The sequence below is a fragment of the Myripristis murdjan genome, chromosome 12, assembly GCF_902150065.1.
Source record: "Myripristis murdjan chromosome 12, fMyrMur1.1, whole genome shotgun sequence".
NCBI lineage: Eukaryota > Metazoa > Chordata > Actinopteri > Holocentriformes > Holocentridae > Myripristis > Myripristis murdjan.
The window spans coordinates 10,646,340-10,671,679 of NC_043991.1; the positions used below are offsets into that span (position 1 = coordinate 10,646,340).

General features: G+C 40.6%; 1 protein-coding gene across 1 annotated transcript in view; it reads left to right on the forward strand.

Annotated features, from left to right (window-relative positions):
- Window positions 1-11,054: 11,054 nt before the first annotated feature.
- Window positions 11,055-25,340, forward strand: part of LOC115369253 (leucine-rich repeat transmembrane neuronal protein 4) — an 88,221-nt gene continuing 73,935 nt past the window's right edge. Inside the window, exons 1-2 of the mRNA XM_030065828.1 lie at window positions 11,055-11,268; window positions 12,116-13,677. Of these exons, the coding sequence (XP_029921688.1) occupies window positions 11,055-11,268; window positions 12,116-13,677 (1,776 nt within the window). The remainder of the gene's footprint in view (window positions 11,269-12,115; window positions 13,678-25,340) is intronic.

Here is a 25,340-nt window from a genome sequence, read left to right on the forward strand (position 1 = left end):
GTTAGTCGCAGAGCTGCAATGTGTTTTTCCTCCATTTCCTTGCGGTAATAAAGACTAAGCATACTTGTTTTGTGTTTTGCAAGTGAGGGCACCATCGACTTGGCCCAAATCGTGTCCAGAGCATATAGGGATGTTTGTATGAGTGTAAACTTCCCCTTTTTTCTTCACTAGTTAGAGTGGCTGTCTCATTGACATGGGCTGGAATGCTAATCATGGTAAATGTTGGAAGCAAGTCAACTTTATAAAGCATGGCCCTGCATAATCATTGATTGCCCTTAGGCGTCACGCACATCGGCTAGTTTCAGCCCAGTGCTATTGCATACCCAGAACTCTTTTGGGTTTGAGGGCACAAATAGTGCTTAGTACACTGATTCTCATTCAAGAAAGCCATCGTATTCTGCACCTGCTATCAAGAGGGACTCTCTAAATCGTGCATAAAACTGTGCCCCCCCTCTCACTCTGTGCCCCCCCATGCCTATCTCGCTCAGTAGTACATGATTATATATTTGACTGTGTGTGTGTGTGTGTGTGTGTGTGTGTGTGTGTGTGTGTGTGTGCGTGCGTGCGTGCTTGTGCGCGCGAGCGGTTTATTCCCATATCACCAACAGTTCCATGTTTGCACATTAATATGCGTGAGAGAGAGAGAATATTTGCAAGTGTGTGGTTGTGTGCATGTGTTTGAGAGAGATTTTGCCGTATTACCAGTTATGAGTCTCTCTCTCTCTCTCTCTCTCTCCCTCTCTTTGTGTGTGTGTGTGTGTGTGTGTGTGTCTTTTCCTCCTATCTCTCACTCTCTCACACACAGACACAATATATGTATGTGTATAGACATTTTTCTAACCCCCACCCCCACCCCAAAGTGAATTTGTTTTTATTTTTATTTATTTTGAGACTTTTCTCTTGATTTCAGGCCTAATTTTTACATTTGTGTTGGTTCTTGAGTTTGTTCCCCTGCTGCATCTGCTAGGTCTGTTATCATTGCTTGAGGTAGCCTAATCCCCTCAGCCATTCTTTAACTGTTATACAGATGGCCAAGTTCACTGGTGGTGCTGTGCCATTAATTGTGAGACCGCATGATATATCGACCCACAGTGGGTTACTGCACCGCATCAATATAAGCTAACCCAGCACACAAAGCTAAACTGTACAGGCTGTAGGAGCTCAGTCACCATTTATGTATCTGCTGCAAAAATAAGCATGCTACAGCTGACAATTTAGCATGACATATCCTGAGCCAGGCTCATGGGGCCATTTTATAATTCAGCACCAGAGAAAAAACTTGCTTACTTTTGGTGCAGTGATTTGGACTGACACACACACACATGCACACACAACTTTTGTCAACCATATAGATTTGTGCTGTTGCCCACAATTATATGATGATTACATGGGGCTGTAGTCTCAGTTATCTAGTGGAGTAGCTGACTGTGATTCTCTTCATTAACAGCATGCAATGCACTTATGTTTCATGGCCCATATCATGAGGAAGGAGATCCCCTTTGCAGAAGGAGAATAGCAGGGTATGGATAAGCCACAACCAGAGATCTGTTTTCAGAGCTTCTAGTTAAATTTTCATGGGGACCCTGAGACTCAATATTTTGCACAGCTTCAGCACATTAGAAAACAAATATGCTGTAGAAAAATAATCTCTAGCTGTCCTCCAAAGAAGGGAATAAAATAGATGTAATTTTAGTTGTCTGCTTAAAATGAACCAAGATGTGCTATTACTGTAAGTAATGACTTCTGCCTCCTTGGTTGGTTTCAGAGTTCAGAAGGGCCCTATAGCCAACAAATGACCTTTGCTGGCCCTACAGCCTACAAAACACAGCATGCATGAAATGTCAGGTGAAGCAGGTGAAAGGAGGGTAACAGCAGGACCTTTGAGGGCAGTATTTTGCACTTATGAAGCATTTATTTATTTACAGTTACATATCTTCATAATAGAAAATCAATGATATTCGACACAGCTGGGATGTCAGCATGAAATAGCCTGAGATTCAGTTGTGTTTGCCATGGGCTCAGTTAATTAAGGCCTGCAATGTTGCTCTACTTATTCCCCCTAGCACAATTCTTTGCATGTTCTAAGAGAAAGTTGCAGACCACATATGAGCTCAACTGTAGCTCAGTGTGATTTGTTAAGGAGCTCAGAATTTCATTTGCAGGGTTTTATTAGATCAGCATCAAAATAAGTATGATTCACTGCAGAATGGTATATTCCAATTGAAATAACCACACTAAAATGTGTTATTGTTGCTTTTTTTATGTTTTGCATCATTTTACACCCTTTGGGCTAGCCTTGCAGAGTGGATGTTGCTCACTAACTAAGTGAGTCACACCATTAAACACAGCTTATTTGCTTCCTGTATATCTGAGCCATTATAAGATGATGGATGTACAAGAAACATAGGATAGCCTTTAAAATATCACATGAAGTTGCAAACCTGTTTATCCTGAAGCTAACTGGCAAATCAAATCTTGCACTTAGAAATAAAATGAAGAGGAATATTGTAGGTTGCCAAGTCAACAAGCTGTTCTTTTACACATGTGCCTGTACAATAACACCTATACATTCTAGTTAAGTTATTTTCAGAGAGTGTTGAATGTCAGTTTTTGCCGATTTTGGCATGTTTTCTGTGCGTTGACAGCATTCACATGCAAAACCAGTCAGTTCAGGACAGGGCTGAACGGGGCAAAGACTGTCTCAACTTCAGTACACTGAGCGGTGAGGGCTGATTGGTTATTCTCAGTCATTCCACCCGGGTGGAACTGTTGCCACCAAGGGAAATCAGGAATCAGACAAGAGGCAGAAACAAAACATGCAGTCAGAGTCTGTGTGTGTGTGTGTGTGTGTGTGTATGTGTGTGTGTGTGTGTGTGTGTGTGTGCAGAAGAATTCATGAAGATTCTCCCTGCATTGCTTTTCTGTATTGTACCTAATCAATGCTGCAAACACAAGACCAGCACACCAGGAAACAATGCTTCCTAACCACTGTCAAAATAGGTCTAACTTGGCAGACCCAGCTATCATCTCAAAGATAATTGGAGACTAATGGGATAGCTAAGGCTGGTCTGGGGACGTCCTACCCTATGTGTTAGGCTGCTGTCCAGGCACTGTGTGTGGGCTAGCCTAAGTCTGGTAGCAGTTTTGTCAATGACAGGCAGCAAATAGCAATGAGCCACTTGTGTGCACTCAAAGTGCACCAGTTAGCGAGTCCATTTGCCAAGTTATTAAGCTACATTTGGTTTTATTTTAGGTCAGCAGTAAAGTGCACTTACTCTCTATGTGTTGGGGTTGAGAGGCAGAAGTAGCCATCTTCTTGTGCTGAGGACAGCAGTGCTGTCTGTTATGCAGCTAAGCAGTAAGTAGGTGCCATTAAACAAACTTTAGTCTTGACTTATCCATCCATATTAGATTTAGATGGATTACTCAAATGAGTGACAGGAATTGATGCAACTGAAGTATTAAAATGTGGTACTTAAGTAGAAGTATTGCTACTTGGTGGCATACAAATATACTTAAGTAAAAGTAAAAAGTAGCTCATTTAAAATGTACTTAGTGGAACATTAGATATACATACCTTTTACAGAAGACTGTGTCGTTAGATGCCTTTCCCATGCAGTTCTAAAACGTGAAAGTGCAGAGTTCAAAGTGTTTTTCTTTGAATACTTTGGTTTTACTTCATTTTTGTACTTTACTTTGTAATCTCCAGAGTACTACTCTCTTGTTAGCTGACTGAATGATCAAGCAAAGGGCATTTAACATACTTATGTAAAAAAGCTCAAAACATACAATTTCTATGCACAGCTTTTTATGAATTATATTATCTTATGGAATAAAAAAGTGGAAAGAATAAAGATGTGAAGTGTTCCTGCATAATAGAAAGAAAGAAAGAAAGAAAGAAAGAAAGAAAAAGAAAGGGCATGGGATTTATAAATGCAAAATGTATGAGGAGGTGGTTGTGACCACAGGCACCAGAGTGATATGAGAAAAAAGGCTGGAGAGTTCAAGGACACACCTAATTAGCATAATTTCAGTAAGATGGATGGCCAAATGGGGAGGGAATAGTTTTCCTAAGCAGATGCAGCACAAGAACAATGACAGTGAGAGAGGCAGAGCAGGTAAGCGGTAATACAGACACTAACCCCGTGAGTGACATCTCTGAGGGTGACTTGTGCTCCTTTGTGAATAAGATTACAGCAGTTGTAGGGAAGGAGATGCCTTGCAGAGGCATTAGTGCACAGAGCGCTCATTAAACCACATGCAGTGTCAGTAAGGGGAGAGAGGTGTTTTGTGAAGAAGGTTCAGTATGAAATAGACGGCAGAGTCTTTTCCAATAAAGCAAGCCTATTATGCACATAAGAGCAATAGGGGAGGTCCTTTACAATTCAAACACCAAGAATTTAGCAAAAATATAAATAGGTTCAACAGCCCACGCGTTGTGTTCTGCGATCTAAATTGTGCTCCATTCAATAGCTTTAAATGCAGATTATGCTATAACGACATTATTACTCTCCCGCACCACTGACCTCACCTGGTCTTTACTCACCTTGTAGGCCTTTGAGACACACACACTGCACAGACAGTTGTTCGTAATTTAGTGTAGCTTGCATTCACAAACTCCAGAAACACCACATCTTTTGATCAGCATCTTTGTCTCTGTAGTATTTATATGAAAGTATTGCAAGCGTGGGATACAAGACGAAGAAACATGATTGATGTAACTGCTGGTATAATCAATAGCCAGCACAAATTATCTGCACAGTCCCATGGTTCTCTCCATCTGTAACGAATGATGAAAGATTCCTGTGAAAACAAATAGGAAGAGTGTCTCTCTCACTCTCTCTCTCTTCCTCTCTCTCTCTCTCTCTCTCTCTCTCTCTCTCTCTCACACACACACACACACACACACACACACACACACATGCAATACCCATATGGGATCAGCAGATGCTTGGCAAGCAGCAAAATGGCTATGTTAGATAACATATGCTGTATGATGCTGCTCTGTGTCAAGAAATAATTTCTGACAAAGCCGGCAAAGATTAAAGAAAAAACTAAACTTTGAATCATGCATGTTTTCACAATTAAGCCGCAAATACCACCAAAGCCTACAGATCATTAACTGTCCCTGCATCTCAGATCTATGCAAAGTCCATTACTCGCTCATCAGTGTGTCGCATGTAAATACATAAAACATCTTATCACATGACACAATACCTGTCAACTTCTATTTAATACTTAAGCAAATCAAGGATATTCCAAGCCAACAAATCATACATGCTACATTTCCAAGCTAATTAACCAAGTATGGACTTCTTATAATCCTGACAAATTAATCTTATCTCATTGTGATGATGGTAATAATAATGTCCATACCTGATTTGCACTGAGGATAATGCCGTAAGGAAAAAAAAAAAAAAAGAGGAACACTAGTAAGAAGTGAATTCCCCATCCCACCTGCCCAAGAGGAAATCAATGCATCTTAATGACAGATCATTAGTGACTCTGTAAAGGAGAACAAATTTAATGGAAACAACTCTGTCTCTCCTAGGGACAAGGCATGATATCATAGTAGCCTACAACTCTACTGACCAGTTGCTTTTACTTCTCAGTATAATATAATTTCAAGATAAGCATCCGAAAAAATAATGAACTTGTACATGACAAATATTTTAATAATTTAGTTTTGCTACCTCCGTTTAACACCAGCATATTTGGTATTCATGTAGCTGATTTCTGTAACAGAGATGAGTTGTCTAATTCCATAGGTTTTAAAGTGATTAATTTATTGAAAGCAGAAGGGCTGATTCATGCAGAAGCCTTTACTGCCTTGGTTCAACGTGAAATGTCTGGATTCTAAACTGATACGCCTCCGGAATTGTACACATAACCATCAGCTCTTGAATGTTAATTTGCTCTGCACAAGCTGGCTCTCATGACTTATCTGTTTTTGCCATTTCCTCTATGATAGCTTATGGGATGACCAAATGCAAACACAGATAAAGATATGATAGAGCAAAAGGAAATTGGCTTCCTTTTAAATGCTGGTAGTCGGCACATTTCTGTTGCCGTAATTTTATTGTAAACATGTAATGTAAAAGACATCAGTCCATTAGAAAGACCATGGAGTTTGGAATCATGACACAACACAGCCCATGATTTATATTGAGATATGCTGATGTTTTTGTAATTGAAGTAAAACAATCTCTGGGTTTGCTTTGTAAAATCAGTGATCACTAGAAAATAATTTGATCAAAGTGAAAAAAGTACATGTTGAGGCCTAGTAATGTATTTCTTTTAAGGAAATCAATAAAATCATAAAATTGATTCTAAATTCTAAATAAATAACCTAATACAAGACAGCTAAAATGGGAATTATAGGATCTTTCCCCTGGGTGTTTCTACAAGTCTGGTTGCTGTAATTTGAACTTGTTGCAGAAAAAAACAGACCTTTCCACACTACCTACTACTATATTAGCCAATACCAGATGAGATGGAAAAAAATGCTTCAAAAACTTATAAGGGAAAATGACCTTATTTTGGTTCTGTTTCATCATCTTGGCTACTCATCAGGACATATTGTCAGCAGCATCTGACTAAATCAAGTCTGGCTTTGATAGACAGTGGCGTATCCTGCACTCAAGGAAGTCCAGTCCTGCTGGAGGGCATATAGACCACTGCAGTACTACTCCTCCTTCACCTCACAACACAGCTTCAAACCTATTCCCCATTTAGACTCTTTCACTCAATTGTCCACCAGATGACATATTCTCAGATCAGCCTTCACATAGTGGAAGGTGCAGTAATACAGATCAGTGTTGCTGGTCTCCATTCGTTTGCTAGCTTGTTGTCAGGGGGTTCTCGTCACCTTGCGTACTAGCACTCGCCACCATGGAACAGGACTGTGTTATGTCCCAAGCTAGCGATCCAAGCTGCCAGTGTTGGTCTTAGTCCCTTGGCTACTCAAGCAAGACTCAAGCATTTCCACTCCAGTTAGCCAACCTCTCTAGTAAGTACTCCAATGGCTGCATGGCGTTCTCTGTGTCTCTGTGAAACTACTATCTTGTGATGCCTAAGAATCTCAGCTGGCACAAAATGGTTGCTACGCAAGGCTACAAACTCCTGAGAGCCTGAGGACTCTAATGGCAGCAATGGCACTATGGCTCCCAAGCCCCTCAGCCCCTTCAGTGCTCCTCTGCCCTAAGTTGGGCTGACCAGTGCAAGCCAGCATTACTACTGGTCTTTCCCCTGTCTTTCTCAGGCACTCCCCTAATGGACACAGAAACATGATAAAGCATCCATCATGTCAGATGACTTGAGCAGGGAGGTCATTCGTAACACCCAAGCCCCACCAGTCATGGAGACCGTGCAATGCTCAACTCCATTTTGTTCTTTTTGAGGTGTGTGAGCAGGTCACTGCCCATCTTAACACTGGTTGGCTGGCCCTCCACAACCTCACCAATGAGAAGAGGGAAATTTATGAGAGTCAAAAGAACAAAACTCCTTACAATGCATAAAACCCTTCCTGGTTTTACCTGTGGGTGGATTACCAGTTCCGGTTTTCAGCACAGCGTCAACAGGCCCATTTTTGTTCCCCCTGGTCCATCACACAAGAACGGACATTCACTAGTGACATTCAAGCGTGGCAGGGTGTGCTAGCACCTGAGTGCGTAATACTTACAACTGCTGATGGATACAGACTCTATTTTCCAGTAAATCCCCTGCGTTTCAATGGTCCAAAACCAGACAGAGCCTATGGATTGGAAGAAGACATTTTCTCCCTCCTGAAAAAAATGGGAACACCTAGAGAGCAATGCCAGTGAGGCTTTTATTCTCATTCGTTATTTTTAATAATTTTAAACACATTTGTGAGTCAATGTAACTTAAAGTTTCGACATAGACAGCTGCAACAATACATTAGAATGAGGTTATTACATCAGCAGATCTGAAAGATGCCTTTTAGGCATCTATATCCCTCAAACAGGGATTCTGCTAGTCCATCATGATCTGTGTTACAAATACAGTTCTACCCTTCAGTCCCCCAGGTGTTATGACTATGTGTGGAGGTGTAATGAAAAGGACTAAGAATACTGATGTACTTAAATGCTTGATTTATCATGGATATTTCAACAGGAAGAGTTACTGAAGATACAATTGATGCTTGCACAGCTGTAATCCCTTGGTTTCCGAATAAACCTGCTCAGTGGTAATCTCTCCCACTCCAGAAATATATTGTTTCTGGGACTAGAGGTCAACTCTTTCTTAATGCGAGCATGCCTATCAGTGGATCACATCTTATCACTCAGGAAGTGACTCCTAAGTTCAAACTGGGCTCAAGAGTGTGGTATTACGCATGCTTTAGCCTGCAAGGCCTGATCACACATGAGTGAACTGCAGCTCTGTGCCACTTGGAAAACAGAAACTTTTATGCACAACAAATCTCTCTCAGTGGTCATGAGTAAAATTGTAACAAGAGACACATTCCCTTTGGGTGGGTGGGGGGCATCCAGTAAGGATAAATGGTGAAGTGGATGTAGCTGTGTTTGTCTTAAATCAACTATCTGTAACTCAACCAAATAAATAGCTCTCAGACGGTTTCTCCTCCGCCTACACAGATATCATGGGATAATACATTGTGACAACTCTACTGAAGTAGCATATGTCAACTGCCAAGGCAACATGTGCTTTACCCAACTTTGTAGTCCAGCATACAAACTGTAACTAGGGGACAACCAGCACTTCCTGCTGTTATGTGTGACTCATGTTCCAGCTATCATGAACACAATCATGGATCCGCGGTGAAGGGGAAACCTACAATACTGGCATCTTCAACCTTAGATTGGGAAAATGTTGTAGCAGAAAAATGCCCAGGTGGCCACAGATCTCCTTATCTCACATAAAAAAATGGTCACTATCATAGGTCCTCTCCTTGTGGGACAAAAATGCACTTCTTTGCACTGACACACTGGCCCAGCCATGACCCGATTTGCATCTTGCATGGATATCTCCCACACTGTCTCATCTCCCCAATTGTAACAAGAGTGAAAAAGCAGAGCTTGACTGATTTTAAAGACATCCTGTTTATAATAAAACAGAAATTCCGCACACATGCACAGATTAGATAAAGGTAAGTCCTTGTGTACCATCAAGGTTTTCTTGGCAACCATCTCTGCTTGTCATTTTGATTTCAAAGTGTAGTGGGACAGCACCACTGCTTTTGCAAATTTATGAAGGAAACTCACAGTTTCCTTCCAGGTGCTAAAGCACTTTAATACAAAGGATTTAGCACTGGAGCAAGAGGGTCTGTCTAAGTGATGATCACACAATATTCACCCCTCACATGGATAAGGCCAACCATATACCATGTGTCTTTCCATGATATATGTTTTAAATAGGTCACTCCTTCTTGTGTCTGAGGAATAATTCTGTAAGTGGCATGGCTGCATGCTGCAAGTTAGGCTTCTCCACACACCTTTTTGAGGTTCTACAGTCTTGATGTAACTAGGACTCCAGTGGCCCACTTGGTTCTAAGGGTGGACTCTGTGTGAATCATATCCCTGCCCTTCTATGTTATGAACTGTAGTACTTGACATTGTTACTGGGCCCTCTCAAAGACGTTGAGTACCAAACTGTGTTTTGCACTTGATTACATAGGATGTGTCTGGCATTACAAGAAAGAAATACATATATTCCCTGAGGAGGAATAACATTGCAGTGTCCTATAGGGCATCAGACATTGTCCATCAAAGCCAGGCTTGGAACAATTGTGTGGAATAACAGGATGTTATTCCCCATGGATAGAGGATGGATCTCTCTACTCAACATTTTAGAAACTAGGGTCATAACAGTAAACTAACAATATATTTTTCAACTAAACAAAAATTATCTCATTTTCCTGCCATCTGGTATTATAGTCACCAGGTTGCCAAGATTTTCATGAATTTTGTAATTTGCAGTTGGCACGCTAATTACAACATTCAGTGTCTGCAAGACAATGTTGGAGACATACAATGTCTAATGTCTGTTAGACAGCTGTCGAGGTTGTCAAGACTGTTTGTGTCACTGGGTTATATAAATTGTATCTGTGTATAATTAGTATAGAAAAAAAAAAATCTCTTCAAATTATTTAAGCATAATGAAATTACTTGATCAAGTGATGACATGTAGAGGGGCCATGATATGTGACCCAGGAGGGATCCCAGAGGCACTTCATAACTGGCTGTGCTGTGGACCCCATAGAACTACACAGGACAACTGCCTAATACACTCAAAGGCCAATTTATAAACAGTTTGTCCTCGCACCCCCAACACAAAGATGCTCACTTAGCCTAAAACATTATGACAGGTGCAGTGAAAAAGACAATGCTAAGCAGAAAAAAATCCCTATTCAGATCTTGCGTAACTCAGTCTCTGCAGTACATTTAGAAAATTGAAGATTGAAATTTACTTAAAAACACTTAACGCTTATAAATGGCAACATTTGACACTGACATTGACATTTGATAATAGGTATACTTTTACTGAGAATGGAGGAGTACAGACTAAGTTGCTGAAAAAATTATCTGTTTTCTTGAAATATGATGAAACAAAACAATGAGATGAGATAATTGTGAAAGTGACGATTATGTCAGATATTTACCATGATCATTTTACAGTCCAAATCCAAAAGTATTTCTGCTAATATTTGCATAAATAAATAAGATGCTCAAATCATGAGTCAGACGTCAGGATCAGAAAATCAGTAGTCAAATTTCCTGATTTTAATTTTCTAGCTATTATAGGTCTCATAGTTGTAGTAGCTCTAATAGTATTTGATGTTGTCATGAAGCTTTTTTTTGTGAGGATCCTTCAGCACAGCTGACACATTGCTTTACTTCTGTGAAGCTATGGATTTTAAGCAGCTTGCTTATAGCTTTAATCAGAAAGATTCCATGCTACAGCTTCTTCAAAAGTCTCACTGTAAGGTGTTGTAGGAATTCATAGGGACAGGTAGGTTGGAAAACACTGGGTTTGAAATTTTGACTAGATGTCTGGGATGCACCTAAGTGAAATGAATGGGGACACTGGTGAAAAACCTGATTGCTGTGAAAGTTGAGTGGAGGGACCTGGAAACTGGAGAGACCTGCAAATCTGGAACTTGTATAAAGGAGGGACTTAATATTTCTGGAGATGTGGTGGATGAATCTGACAGCTCTGGATATAGACCAAATGAGAAACCTGACATCAATGCAAACAGGGTGAAGGAAGAACCTCACATCTTTGGAAACTGTATGGAGGAATTTTGAGGTGAATGAGTGGAGGAGGAGATTTCTGGCTTCTTGGAAGGAGGAAGGAATTTCTGAGTTTTCTAGGAGACTGGAGGGATATCTGGGTCTTTCTTAGTGGTGAGTGGAGAAAGGGCTCTGACTTCTTTGTGAAGGATGTAAAAAAAAGTGTTGACTTCTCTTGGAGAGGCCTGGTGATGGCTCCTGGTTTGTGCATCCTGGCTTCTCTCAAAGAGGAGGATCAGTTCTGTAACTGGAGAAGTCTCCTTACCTTTGTAATACCATGGTGTTATGTATGACCTTGTCCCTCACACCTCATAATCCTTTGCTGTTTAGCAACTTTGCTTTTAAGCTCTGGTTGCCTTGGCAAGGGGGTTAGTGTCTTTTTATTTAGATGCACACGCAGTAGTGATTCCTATGATGCATATGAACATTACTGTGGAGAGCCAGAGACATTAGAGATAAGTGTACGTCTTTTGCATAAATCAGTGGTACTCATGGTGGGTTGAACATAAACATGCAAAACCAGAAGTAAAATTGAGATGGTGACTCTTCCTTCAGGATATGTTTCGGATGTTGTGAGCACACCTGCCAAGATAGCTGGACCTCAGTTTATTTCTCAAGCTATAGTTCATTAGATCTGGTGTGTATAAATATATCCTCTCAACATCATTTTTAAGGTGCTGTAGGCTGTGGGACACTATTATTTCTGATATTGCACACCGGGCAAAGTAGTAAAAATCAGTATCCAACTTATAATTGTTAAAATCATAAGAACAGATAAATCATAACCTAATCTAATTCACAGAATTTTTCTCTCTCTGTTCCCCTCTCCCTCTCCCTCCTTATAGGCTCTGCCATCCGGCGTCGCTGGATAGTGGTGCAACTGCTGATGCAGGTGTGGCTGGCGGCAAATCCATCCCTGAGTGAGCGTCCATGCCCCAAGAGCTGTCGCTGTGATGGGAAAATCGTCTACTGTGAGTCCAGCGCTTTTCGTGATGTCCCCAAGAACCTCTCAGGAGGCTGTCAGGGTCTCTCTTTACGGTACAACAGCCTTGCCAGTCTCAGAGCAGGTCAGTTTGTGGGCCTCAACCAGCTCATCTGGCTTTACTTGGACCACAATTACATAGCCTCTGTTGATGGGATGGCCTTCCAAGGTGTCCGCAGGCTTAAGGAGCTAATCCTGAGCTCCAACAAGATCACATCACTTCACAACACCACATTCCACCCTGTCCCTAATTTGCGTAATTTGGACCTGTCATACAACAAGCTACAAGCCTTGCAACCTGGACAGTTTCAGGGCTTGCGCAAACTTCTCAGCCTTCACATACGTTCAAACTCTCTGAAAAGCATCCCAGTACGTCTGTTCCAAGATTGCAGAAATCTGGAGTTCCTTGATCTGGGTTATAACCGCCTGCGTAGTATTACCCGAAATGCCTTCTCAGGCTTAGTCAAGCTCACTGAGCTGCACCTGGAGCACAACCAGTTCTCTAAGATTAATTTTTCTCACTTCCCTCGCCTCTACAATCTACGGGCACTATACTTGCAGTGGAACCGCATCCGCTCCATGAGCCAGGGCCTGACCTGGACTTGGGCCTCCATTCAGAAATTGGACCTGTCTGGAAATGATCTGACAGAATTGGATGCTGTTGTTTACCAGTGCTTACCTAACCTGCAGACCCTCAACCTAGATTCCAACAAGCTGACCAATGTCTCCCAGGAGGTGGTTGCTGCCTGGATTTCTCTGACCACCATCAGTCTGGCTGGGAATGTATGGGACTGTGGCCCTGCTATCTGCCCTCTGGTGGCTTGGCTGAGAAACTTCAGAGGTGCAAAGGAGACCACTATGATCTGTGCCTCCCCTAAAAAAGCCCAGGGTGAAAAAGTGATGGATGCTGTTGAAGCTTTTGGTGTTTGTCGTTCAAACTCAGTGACAACACTCACAATGAGCATTCCTCCAACCCCATCCAGTATCCCTGTTGAGACTGAGCGCCATCCAGCCATTCCTTCATCACCTACTGGTTCTGGAAAGAAAGGAGAGGGGTCAATGGGAGGCCCCACATCTTTGGCTGTTACACCACCTGTGGTACCACCCCCAGAGCAAGACTTGGAGCCTGTGTCCTTCCATAAGATTGTGGCTGGAAGTGTTGCCCTTTTTCTATCTGTGGCTATGATCCTGTTGGTGATTTATGTTTCCTGGAAGCGTTATCCTAGCAGTGTCAAGCAGCTACAGGAGCATTCGGCAGCGGCTAGAAAACGCCGCAAGAAAGCCAGAGAGACGGAGCGCACCCTGAGCTCTCCATTGCAGGAGTACTATGTGGACTACAAGCCCACCAATTCGGAGGCCATGGACGTGCTTGTCAATGGGACCGGGCCCTGCACCTATACCATCTCAGGCTCCCGAGAATGCGAGGTATGACCCACACCACCGCCACCCCTCCTAAACAAAACTCTGTCCAAAGCGAGGCGACCAGAGGTAATTATTTACACTGCTTTTGATAGATGATAAATCTGTGACTTGATTGCATAGCCCCTTTTTTTTGGCTGATTCTACATGGGGGGTTAGGGAAGTGCTGTCTACTATTATTGGAAGGAGTCGAGGTGAATTTAGTATCACTTTCTATGCAACATCTCTTGTTTGGATGCGCATTTGTATATTCACTTAAATTCTAATCTTTGCTGAGAAAAAAGTGTTTGGTTGTAAAATTGGGCATAAATACAAATAAATAAGAATGATTACATTTGCTGTTCTTCATAAATCTTACCCGCGTAAACTGGCTTTGTTTGTGATAAGACATTTTTGCTCGTTTAGGTTTTTTTTTTTGTTTGTTTGTTGTTGTTTTTTTCTCAAATCACAGAGGCTTCGTGCTCTGTGTGTTTGCTCTACCTTTGTTCAGTATTTGATCAGCAGTATTGTGTGGGGAGAATAGCTGAATGGTGGAAAGATTCACTCTTGGACACTAGATGTGAATACTAATAGACTTGTCACAGCATAGAGCTTCTCCCTGAGCTGATGACTTCACACTTTTCTTGACATAGCTATGACTCAGGATAATTGTTGGAAAAATCTTTACACTCATGTTCAACCCACAGTGCTTGCTTTTTGAGGACTTTTCTTTCCTTCACATATTCACCCAAGTTACCCTGTGACTCAACTGATCAGTCACACACGAATAAACAAGAATTCATACTTGCACCTTACATGCATGTACGCTCACACACACACAAACATGTACGCATACCTGTGCACACATAGATACTCTCTCTCTCTCTCTCCCCCTTGCACGCACACACACCCACACACCCACCCACACACACACACACACACACACACACACACACATGCACACACATACACACACACACACACACACACACACACACACACCTTTATGTAAAAAAAAAGGAAGTGTTTGGTAAACCCAAAAGGAGTGATATTCCTTTGAAATGGTTTGTACAATGGCAAGTGAATAACTTCAAAACTATATTTGCAGACTACAGCAATGTGGGAATATCACTTTCCCTCTCTCCCTTTCAGTAGGTACACTCTTGTGTACCTGACATACTGTTCTTAGACAAAACATTTATTCTACTGCAGAATTTCCAAAGCTTTCCAGTATTTTCTAAGCTACATCTAACTGAAAGTTCTGAAAGAATCCACCTCACATTACTGATGACCTGTTTAATTTTGTATTCACTGCACGTTATAATTATTTAACTCGACTTAAATAATTTCCTTTTTGCCCTTTTGGTAGAGACATTCGTCAACACAATAGAAAAATAAATTTGAATTTGTGTTTCATCAGCATTACAAGTAAGATGAAACCAAAAGAGGAAGGGTGTGTGAGTGCAAGAACAGCATAGCTTAGACGGTGGAGTATAACAAGCCAAAAAAAAAGGATTGGAAATATTAATGTTAATCAACAAGCATTCAACCATCATTTGTAGTGTACTTTGGAGGGTCCTCACCATACTTAGTGCAGATGTTCTGCAGTTTGAAGAAGTGATTGAGCCTGTCTGTGCTGCTCAGTGTATGCTGTTCTTGCTTGTATCTTACACCTTGTTTCTATGTGCTGGACCATCTGAGAACCTGCTCTTGTGCAAGTGGTGATATGTTTCATCGAGGGGTCAGGCAGCAGTCCATAACACAGTACCCTCTTGTCCCCTTGCTCTCACTTGTTCTTACTGAAACAGAGATACCCCAGAGAACAACACACACTTCCTCTCTGCAGTGCTTCAGTGCCTCTCTTAGGATTTTAGGCCATGGAGGTTTAGGACCGCTCATCTCTACTGAGTGGGAATTTCCCATTCCCTCGTTCTCACAATTATCATGTCTTTTATTTGGATTCTCTGCTATCACTGTAACTCACCCTTTGACACCCTTCCCCATGAAGATGGTACAACCCTCATTGATATTCCTGGAAAGGATTAATTCCATAGTTTTATTCATATCTTCTTTTGATCTCATCTCCTCTGCCTGTCCTCTTAAAGCTAGCAGTAGACTTGACCTTCTTCTAAAGTCTTTTTTTTTTTTTTCATATTTGGACCTTGTGTAGTCTGGCCTCACTTCATGTTTTGTGTCCCCCGGAGCTCCTCTCTCCTCTTCCTCCACTGTTCTCACAGAGTATAGTTGTATCATGACTAGCTGTCCTCTATCATTCTTTGACCTTTAACCTCTTTGACCTAGTTTTGCTTATTTGTTGCCATCTGCCCATTTGCTGCAGAAACCTTGTGAATTGTGTGAATAAGGTTTTTTTTTTCCTTGTAGCTGACAGAAAATGGCCGAATCTGCAGAAACTGTTCTCCAGGTTATCAACACTGTCCTCTATCTGCTTCTCCCTGCTCTCTCTTTCCTTTGCTCTCTTTATTCTATATTTTTATTCCTCCTTGAGACATTATGTACCTTTTCCAAATTACAATCATCAGCTCATCACGTCACACTGCATACAATTTTATTTGCATTAACTAGCGCTACTCCATGAAGAAAACATGGCCTATATGATATCATGAGCTAGACAGTAGACACACGAGACACTTACTTGTCTTGAATGTATGGCTATAAACCAGCTCTCTCAATATTTTTCACAGCTCTGCTACACTGGTTCCCAGATTAGGATATATGACTCCCCAGGGGGTCAGCTGGGTTACAGGGGCTCCACACTAAATAAGGGATAGTTGAACGTCACTGTTATGTCATTCACTAGAAGTTGGATTCGGGTTAGGGTTATTCTGATGAGTTTACAGTCTCTACAAACATTGTCTCAGATGAAGGTCTCTGGAACAAAACTTTCAGCAAATGATGACTGTGGTTGATAGTGTACCAATATGGCAGTCTCAACACAGTGAATGACTGGATGTTCCTTGCTATATTTGCTGATATTAGTGACACTCGAGTATTATGGAGGCCATTCCGTCCACACCAGGTGTCTTATGCACCTACTCTCAATTCACTGTGCTAAATACCACTGCCATTTTTTCCACCCCACAGATTTTTTTTCCACTATTTTTATGCTGATGATACTCAACTGCACCTTTATTTTCCTTTTAGGTACACACAATTTGAGGCCTGCATTTCTGTTTGCCAAGCTCATATCTCTAGCTCAGTATTATGTCTTTAAGCTCAGCGTTAAGGGCCATAAACCAGTAAAGAGGTCAATGAAGATCTATTTAGCATCATTCAGTGACAATACCCAATTGGCAGAAATCCAGTTGTTTCAGAATATAATCAATTTTCATGTGAGGCCGGCATCACAGGCACAATGCGACCCTGCAAGATTGCCCTCTACAGCATCTACTGACTCTGGCCATTCCTCTGGTCTAGTCATCTTCTGTCTGGACTATCATAACTGTTGTTGTTGGACAGAAGTGCTCATTTTAGATAAAACAATAATTCACCCAGAGTCATTAAGCTGTTAAGTATCAACCCCCTATAGCACTTACTCCTGGTACTCCATGTGATTGCTTGTATTAAAAGTCTGTGGCTTTGGGACAAGTGGCAATGAATAGACACACTCCTATAAACCCAGGTCATGGTCATGAGCTATAGTTAAGACTGTGTCCTGTGTCCTCTTTTTAGTAGCGGACAGTGGGATTTGAACTCTGTATAGTGACTGGCCATCACTCCAGTTGACCTTGACTCCTCTTGCTGGCTGCTGGGGCTCCAGTGGTGGTACAGTCCTCTGGTGTGAACTGAAATCTACACAAAAAATACCCGAAGAGCTTGCAGTCCTCTTTTTTTTTTTTGCCATGTTTGTTATTGGTTGTAATGAAGATACTCTGGAAATTTAATCATGTTCTGCGGCTTGATTCATTCAAGTTCAAGCCTAAAATATAAATATAAGGACAGAAGCACAGTGGATATGGAGGGTTAGTTAGTGTATTACAGAAGACACATGAGATGTAATCCACAAAAGAGCTGCAGGGTTGTGGTTTTGGTGTCTAGTCTATTTTCTAGTCTATTGTCTATTATTTTTTTTTTTTTTTTTTTTTTTTCCAGTTGCATACAGTGCACATGATCGGAATGTAATGTCAGCAGAGAACAAAGTACAAAGCAGAAAATGTGTGATAATTAATTCTTATGTTGCTGTATGCTGCTGTTGTTGTTATGGACATTATGAAGCAAGTGGGATGTGAACAGCTGGCATGTTCAATACATTAAAAAAAAGACCCCTAAATCCTACTTATGAGAGAATGGAGGAGTGGGGCATGACATGCCATTTTCTAATTCTAGTGTGAAAAATTTATGCACATTGAAAAACAAACCCTTCACAGTTTAAAGAAACACAGGGAATGTGGCACCTGACAGTTCGAGTTTCTGCTTCTCGTGTGTCTGCTCTAGTATTAGCATTTTTCTTCTGGTGAATGATACTTGACTCGAGGCTTCCTGAGTGTTTCTGGCTGACCATAATCCACTGAAATTCTCAAGCTCGGTAAATATAATATGCTTGCTTTCAGTTGCTACTGTTGTAATGTTTGTTTTGTGAAGGAAAAAAAGGAACAAAAAATTGAGGAATATGTGAAGACCAACATGGCTTTAGCTGAGACACACATAAGCTGTTGCTTTATTTTACAATAAGAAATAGTACCGTGCCATTTTGAATCTCTCCTACTTAATATGCACCTCTGAATTTGTCATTAATATTCTCTTTCACATATTAAAATTGTCACTATTGTCAGGCATTGGGGGATTTAATCTAAGCAACTCTTGATGTTGAATACTCTCTGGTTGCTGACATTAGATGCAACACAGCCATTGTATGGGGGTCACTTGACTTTAAAAGAAGCTTTAACTCGGTGGTTTACACCAGTGGTTGATGGGTTCGGCATAGCTAACCAGTTAGACTGCTCAGTTAAAGTTAACGCTGTCAAGACTGTGGTTAGACATCATAACAACAGTAAGGTAAAAACGTATGCTCAGAAATTTGTCCTATATCATTACAGCATTGCTTGGGGTATAAAACTGCCCTCCTCTTTTCCCCCCTCCCTCTATTTCTCTCTGCCTCTCTCCCCAGTCCAAGGTCATGGTGTCAGATTGTTAATTGCTCAGAAAAAATCAACACACACACAAACACTGGGAGGCTAGCCAAGGGCAAAAAAGCTATCTGTAATTCAGCGGGGAAGCTGAACTTCTAGATGCTAGTGTCTTCGGTTGACAATTAGGCATGCGGGGGACTTCAAACACACACCGCTCGTGAGAGAACATCTCTCTCATCCGCCTAATCCTGTCTCTTACACACTGCAGTTCCATGCCGTCAGTTTTTGCACTGCTGTTTGATCAGTGCTTAATGAGGGTGTTAGATCACCAATATAGCAATCGCATTACCTGGAAAGGAAACAAGACTCGTTTTCTCTTATTTTCCTTCTCTTACAGTTTTTACAATGAATCCCAAGTGCATCTTCAATGATAATATACATTTCCAGGCCTGGTATCTTTCCTTTGTTCTTCTCTACTTGTCAGTGATCACCATCTTAACATTTCTTCGGATTTGCATTTAATGTGTTTCCTATCTATCATCTTGCTCATTTTATTCATTGTTTTTTTCTCCGATACTGGCCATTTTCAAAGCTAGGCCTCTCAACACTACCTCTTGCTTCCCTGACTTATTTTTACCCAGTACTAGATGTTCAACACCAATCTGGAACAAATGGTCTTTCTGATTGTGGTTTTGTTCACCCCAGACTGGTTGTTGTCCTTATCCTCCCATTTTAGACACTTCATTTACTTTACAGTATCAGCTATCAAACATGTTCCCCAAAACATCTATGGCAGCATAGAAAATTCAAGCATTTCAAGCTTATTGTTGCCAAACTATTCTTTGCATATTGAGGGGGATAAAAGAATAGGAAACATAATTGGAATTTACTCAACAGTTCCTCCCAGTGATGGAGAGACAGTACGGCAATGAGCAGAAAACATGCAGTGAAATGAGGTACTTCCACTGTCACGAGATACCTGCAGCAATTTGTACCTATTTGATGTAGCTAAATTGTTAGTGGCTGCCCACGTGCCCATATTTGTTAACAGGTATGTGAAAGGGAAGGCAAATAAATTACAGGGTGTGTGGTTGAATCTTGTTTCTAATGGAAATACAGATATGAAGTGCACATAGGGCACATTTGTATGGATCCAGCCCTATGAAGCATTCATCTGTACTTGTTAATGATATAAACATAACCAACTGCCAACTGAATTTAAATATACATGGGATTGCTACACTGTCATTATGGCTTTTTAGATGACTTCATCATTGCCTGGACCAAAAAAGAGTTTTTAACCCTCAACCTATTTATTTATTTATTTATCTATTTATTTATTTAAATTGACCAATCACAACAGCAAAAATGTATAAAGTAGTAACGCCAGGCTAGCAGCATCAAATCCCAAATTACTGAGTCGAATTAGAGTACTTCTTGCCTGTGAGCTTGAATAAGCTACTCAGATGAAACCATTGCCACAAAATTCAAATGGTCATGTTGCAAACCAGTAAATAAGAGCAACTGTGAAAATTAGTAATTTCAGAGCCTGGATTCGGGCTACACATCAGTTTATAGTCCTGATGTGCTGTGAAACAAGAAAATAAAAGAAAAAGCCACCCTGAATCATAAGCTTTTTAAATAACCAAGGAATATTCAATGTTGAATGACGGACTTCTACTGAAGTCGTGCAGACTTGTTCACAGTCACCAGAAAATGATGTGCTATTTAATGAATGGACAATGAGTCAAGTATAATTAACCTGTCATCTTTGTGTAATGCTGCTGTCAGATGAAAATATTGTGGCTTTCCAAAGCAAGGGTCATGAAACTCACTCAAAAACAGAGGACCAGGCTGTATCTCTGAAGTGCCTAAGCTCTCAATTAATTATTCTTAGGAAATTCATTTTTTTTCTGATTCCATTATTTTTATTATAGATAATCAAGAGAAATATTCTCAAAAGATAGCATATAATTTCATCCTTTTGGCAATTCTCTGTTCTGTGTGTGCTCAGCTGCACCAGAGAGTCATGAGCCGGCATTTCTTGAAGGTACTGAGAGTTAAAAAGCCTTATGATGCCACATTGAAATCTGTGGGAATACATGCCTCTGGCCTGTTGCTCTTCTCTGCTGAACCTCACAGAAGGACAGACCAACTCATCCTTGCATAGGGACATATGTCTACATCCCTCCATATAGCCTCTGTGTATCTCTTTAGTGATGGTTTGACAGTGGTGACATAGTCTGCATCAGCTTTTCAAGTCATGGTAATTGGCCGATACTATTTTGAAAAGATTGTTGCCATCAAAACAACTTTATTTTCCATAGTAACATTACACCTACCTAAACTGCAACATGTAACATCTGGAGATTGCAAATTCTTGGCCAGTCTTTTGGACCCTGTACAGTATATGTGTGTCAAAAAATGTTCAATTTAGGGCCTTCAAGCAAAACTTTATTATGGTACAACATTGAAGATATTTCTGCATAAATTCTTAATACATTATGTAATTCTGCTCATTCCAAAGCCTGCTCTCCCAGAGGCGAGAAGATGTTTTTGGAGCTTCTGGTGCGGATTGCAACATTTGTGTCAAACTGTTCTGTAGCCTCAGCAGTCATGGAAGACAGACAGGCATGGAAGCTGGGCCTGAAGTAGAGTAGGGGGTAAGACAGGTATGCCAGTGAACTGGCAGAGCAGCATGGACAAAAAGGATGAAGCAGTTGACACACAGACAGGGGAGGCAGTTAGAAAGCCAGACAAATCAGGCAGCCATCCAGACTCGACAGCTAGATTGGCAAGCATGCATCCACAAAGACACACAGGCCTATCTCCACAGACGGCTGTCCATCCTCTGATCGGTGGCGGCTCAAAGATTTTTTTTGAGGTAAGATCATAAGTCTGAAGCAAAGTCCAGCAGATTGGCATGTTTTCCTCAGTGGTCAGATCAAACTGCACGGCACCGCAGAACAGTGCAGACAGAGGTAAAGGGCAGATCCAAGCAAAACAATGTCAAACCTGTTTGCTTAATTTTGCAAGTCAGAGTGAAACGGGACAGATAATTTAATCAAAAGACACAAACACATCTATTTCCAGACTCACATTTACAATGTAAATTACACTGATTCAGCCTTGCTTAATGTGAAGGAAATGCTATGATAAATCCCAAATCAGTACAATGTCCCTTTTCAGTGATGGATATAATTATGTATGTATTTCTAATTTTGTTACATTCAAAATTGGAATTATATACTATCCCAAATAGAAAGCATTTACTCTGGATTAACATGAAAACATGGAAAAGTACAATGAAAACTGTCCCAATAAACCAAAGTGCACCAATCTATTAAATTTTGACTAATTTCAAATTTAACTAACTGCAAGCTGCAAAGAAAATCCTGCAGTCACATAAATGGGGACAACATGCTGTTGTAAGCTTTGTATTTTTTATTTTATTTTTTTTATTTTATTTTTTTTTTCACCTAGCGGGCAGATGTTTCAGACAAAACACTGTGTCTGCTCACTTAAAAATAACAAGCCTCTGTTCGTTGAGCTCGTGTTAGTATTTTGGGGCATTGAGGGAATTAAAATTAAGATTCCTACAGGGCTATTGTTATTATTATTTTTTTTTTATTCCCAGTTCCCAGTTTCAGATTCCTCTCACTCAAATCATGTTATTTGCATAATTTGAACTGGAAGGCCAGGGTGCTTTCCCTAGCCGCTAAAACCTCTAGAGGTTGTACCAGACCAAGAGTGTCTCAGCTTTAATTGTGCTACAGAAACATAAGCAATCCGTCACTGAAGAATACTGCTATCACACTGTTTTTTTCTTATAGTATATTTACATAAAGTACTGACATGAGGGAAGAACGTTATATATACTGTTGAAAATCTAATAAAATTTCACATGCCTTTAAGGTTTGATCCATCTCCTGTGAGTAGGTGTCAGGGCAGGCTGGCTCCATCCACTCATATATGCACAGACAAAGTAACCTTCATCTTCCCAGTTAGGGTATCTAGTCTCAGATGTTTCATTTTATTGCATCTTGTTTTCCTTTAAAGCTCCTTCCTCTGCTGCGTCAAGCACATTTTATATATTTAGTTAATTACCTGTCTGTGTCGACCTCCAGCATACCACCCTATGGCCTCACTGCATCAACCCAATGCCGGCTGGCTGTCTTCCACTGCAGGAAAATGTACACCTCTCATGATTGATGACATCTACTCACGGAGCCTCAGTTTAGTATTCCAAACTCACATGTCCACGGCGCAGCCTTTTCACATCCGACACATGGGACACAGTGAAACACATGTTCCAAGTCACAGGTTTGAAGTTCCAACCTGTGTTTTCATCATGCATTCAAAGGCTTTTACAAACAGGGTGGCATCCCAAGACATTTGCAGCGAGATAAGGGGAGGGGTGGAGCAAGAGAAAACAGCATATGGTTGCTTCAAGTACACCTTCTCAAGAAATATCTACCCTATGATGCAACACTGAGCACTCCCTGCCATAACTGTCACATATTTGAAGGCCATCTTTCACAGTGAAATATTATGGTCCCTTTCATCGATTGGATTAGCAAGGTAATAAAAGGTCTGTATTGACAAAACCGACAATGGATACGTTAGGGATTGATTGTGCCATGAAGCTAGGGAGGATACTTAGGGACCCGGACTCCTTTCTCTATCCATTGACTGCTTCTTGAAATGTGAAAAAGATCACAGATAATGATGATCATAAAATGAGGGATAGGGAGTGCAAAACCCAACTCAGCCTTTTTGTCTGCTATAAATCATGAAATGCATTACTTGACATTTCAAAGTCCTTGAACAACTGAGAAAGAAAAAAAAGTGATTGACCACATGCAGATGGTTGCAAATTGTGTGTTTTTTCAGAATCAGTATATGAGACTGTTGTTTATTGTGATTATTTGTGCAAAAGCATGGGCACATCAGGTTTTATGTTTGAGGGCAATGTATTTCCCGCATTACAAAATCCCAATAATCATAGTGAAGATTCTTAAGGGTATAGTGTCTTTTATGCTGTAGTTGCCAATTCATCATACACTGTCTGAAAGGTTTATTCAGTTTGGTATTCATGCAAAAGAATAATAGATGTAAATCCAGAAAAAAATGGGTATATTCCTTTATAGTCATCCTAGTAATTATTCATAAAGAACTAGATATGTTTTAAGACGTCAAGAAGTACAGGTAGGACTATTTGTCCCTCCAGATTACTAGGCTGGTGTAGTGGGGGAAAAAAAAAAAAAAAAAATCTTGAAATCATTCTCAACGAGCACTAAAATGCTTTCTTATTCTTGCATTGTATCTGAGCAATCTGACTGTAGATAAAATTTGAACATCTGCCTGTTATTGCAAACCATTTTGCATAATCCAGCCTCAGTTGTCTCTCTTTCATTTAAATCCCTCCATAATTTTTTTGAAATGAATGTTAATGGTGAAACCAATAAGGGACTGCAGATTTCATCTATATTCTTTCGGTGCAGCCTGTTCTATTGCAGGTGTGTGTGGTATTTCATTCATTCAGCATTCTTCATATGCAGCATCTAAGATATGATCCCCCAGAGCTATGTTGGCATTGATTATAACCACTGACAAGTATTTTGTCTTACATTGGAGGGGTCACTAACCTTGGCCTTAACACATTCATTAGGAAATTTGATTTACTGGGTGCTCTCACCAAATGTGGCAATATGCTTGTACGCAGACATTTAAAATGGGACATGTTCCAAAAGGGATCACAATCAGTGCAAATATAAACTGTGTTTTTAATTATCCTGGCCATTCTTTTCCATTTCAGACTCAAATTGCTCACTGCTGCAGTCAATACATTTCTGAATTTAGAATGAATCCCTTCTGTGACATACCTCAGCCCTAGTATCTTCATTTCAAAATATAAGCAATATCCCAAGTTTTATTTTTTACTTGACCTGTCATGATAAAATTCAGCCTTCACATATTTCATTCTACACAGTTGAACAACCTATATTAATGAAAAAGCATTTTTTTTTTCTTTTTCCATTTGCTCATAATAAGGGCCATGCACGCCAGTAATCAACATCAGGCTAACCAGATTTGGGTTAACAAATTGATGTTTTGCACCCATGACCGCTATAGATGATGAAGGTGGATTAATCTGTGCAGTAGGCATGAGTGCTTGGGTGAGATTAAAGTGGTTGGCTTCAATCTGGTTATTCATTCAAGCATGAATTAGATTACCTGCAAAACGGATCAAAAATACCTACAGTGCCATAAAGGGAACCATAACTAATACGGGAAAAAGACAATAACAGATCCTCAGCATATACTGTGTTATTTCAACCAGCCTTTTTCTTCTACGCATTTACACTCTAAACAGAAGTTATAAAGTCAGCTGCAAAGAAAGGTGTGGTCAGGTAGAAAGAAAAGGAGATCAGGCCATGCGACAGAAAAGAAATGGAAAAATACAAGTTCAGTAGAAAGACAGGAGAAAGGGTAAGTGAGAGAGAGATGGGTAGGTGGACTTGTGGTGATGGAGGATTTGAGGACAGAGAGAAATGGATAGTTGGAAGGGGAACAGGGGAAAGACATTCTCTCTTTACCTCT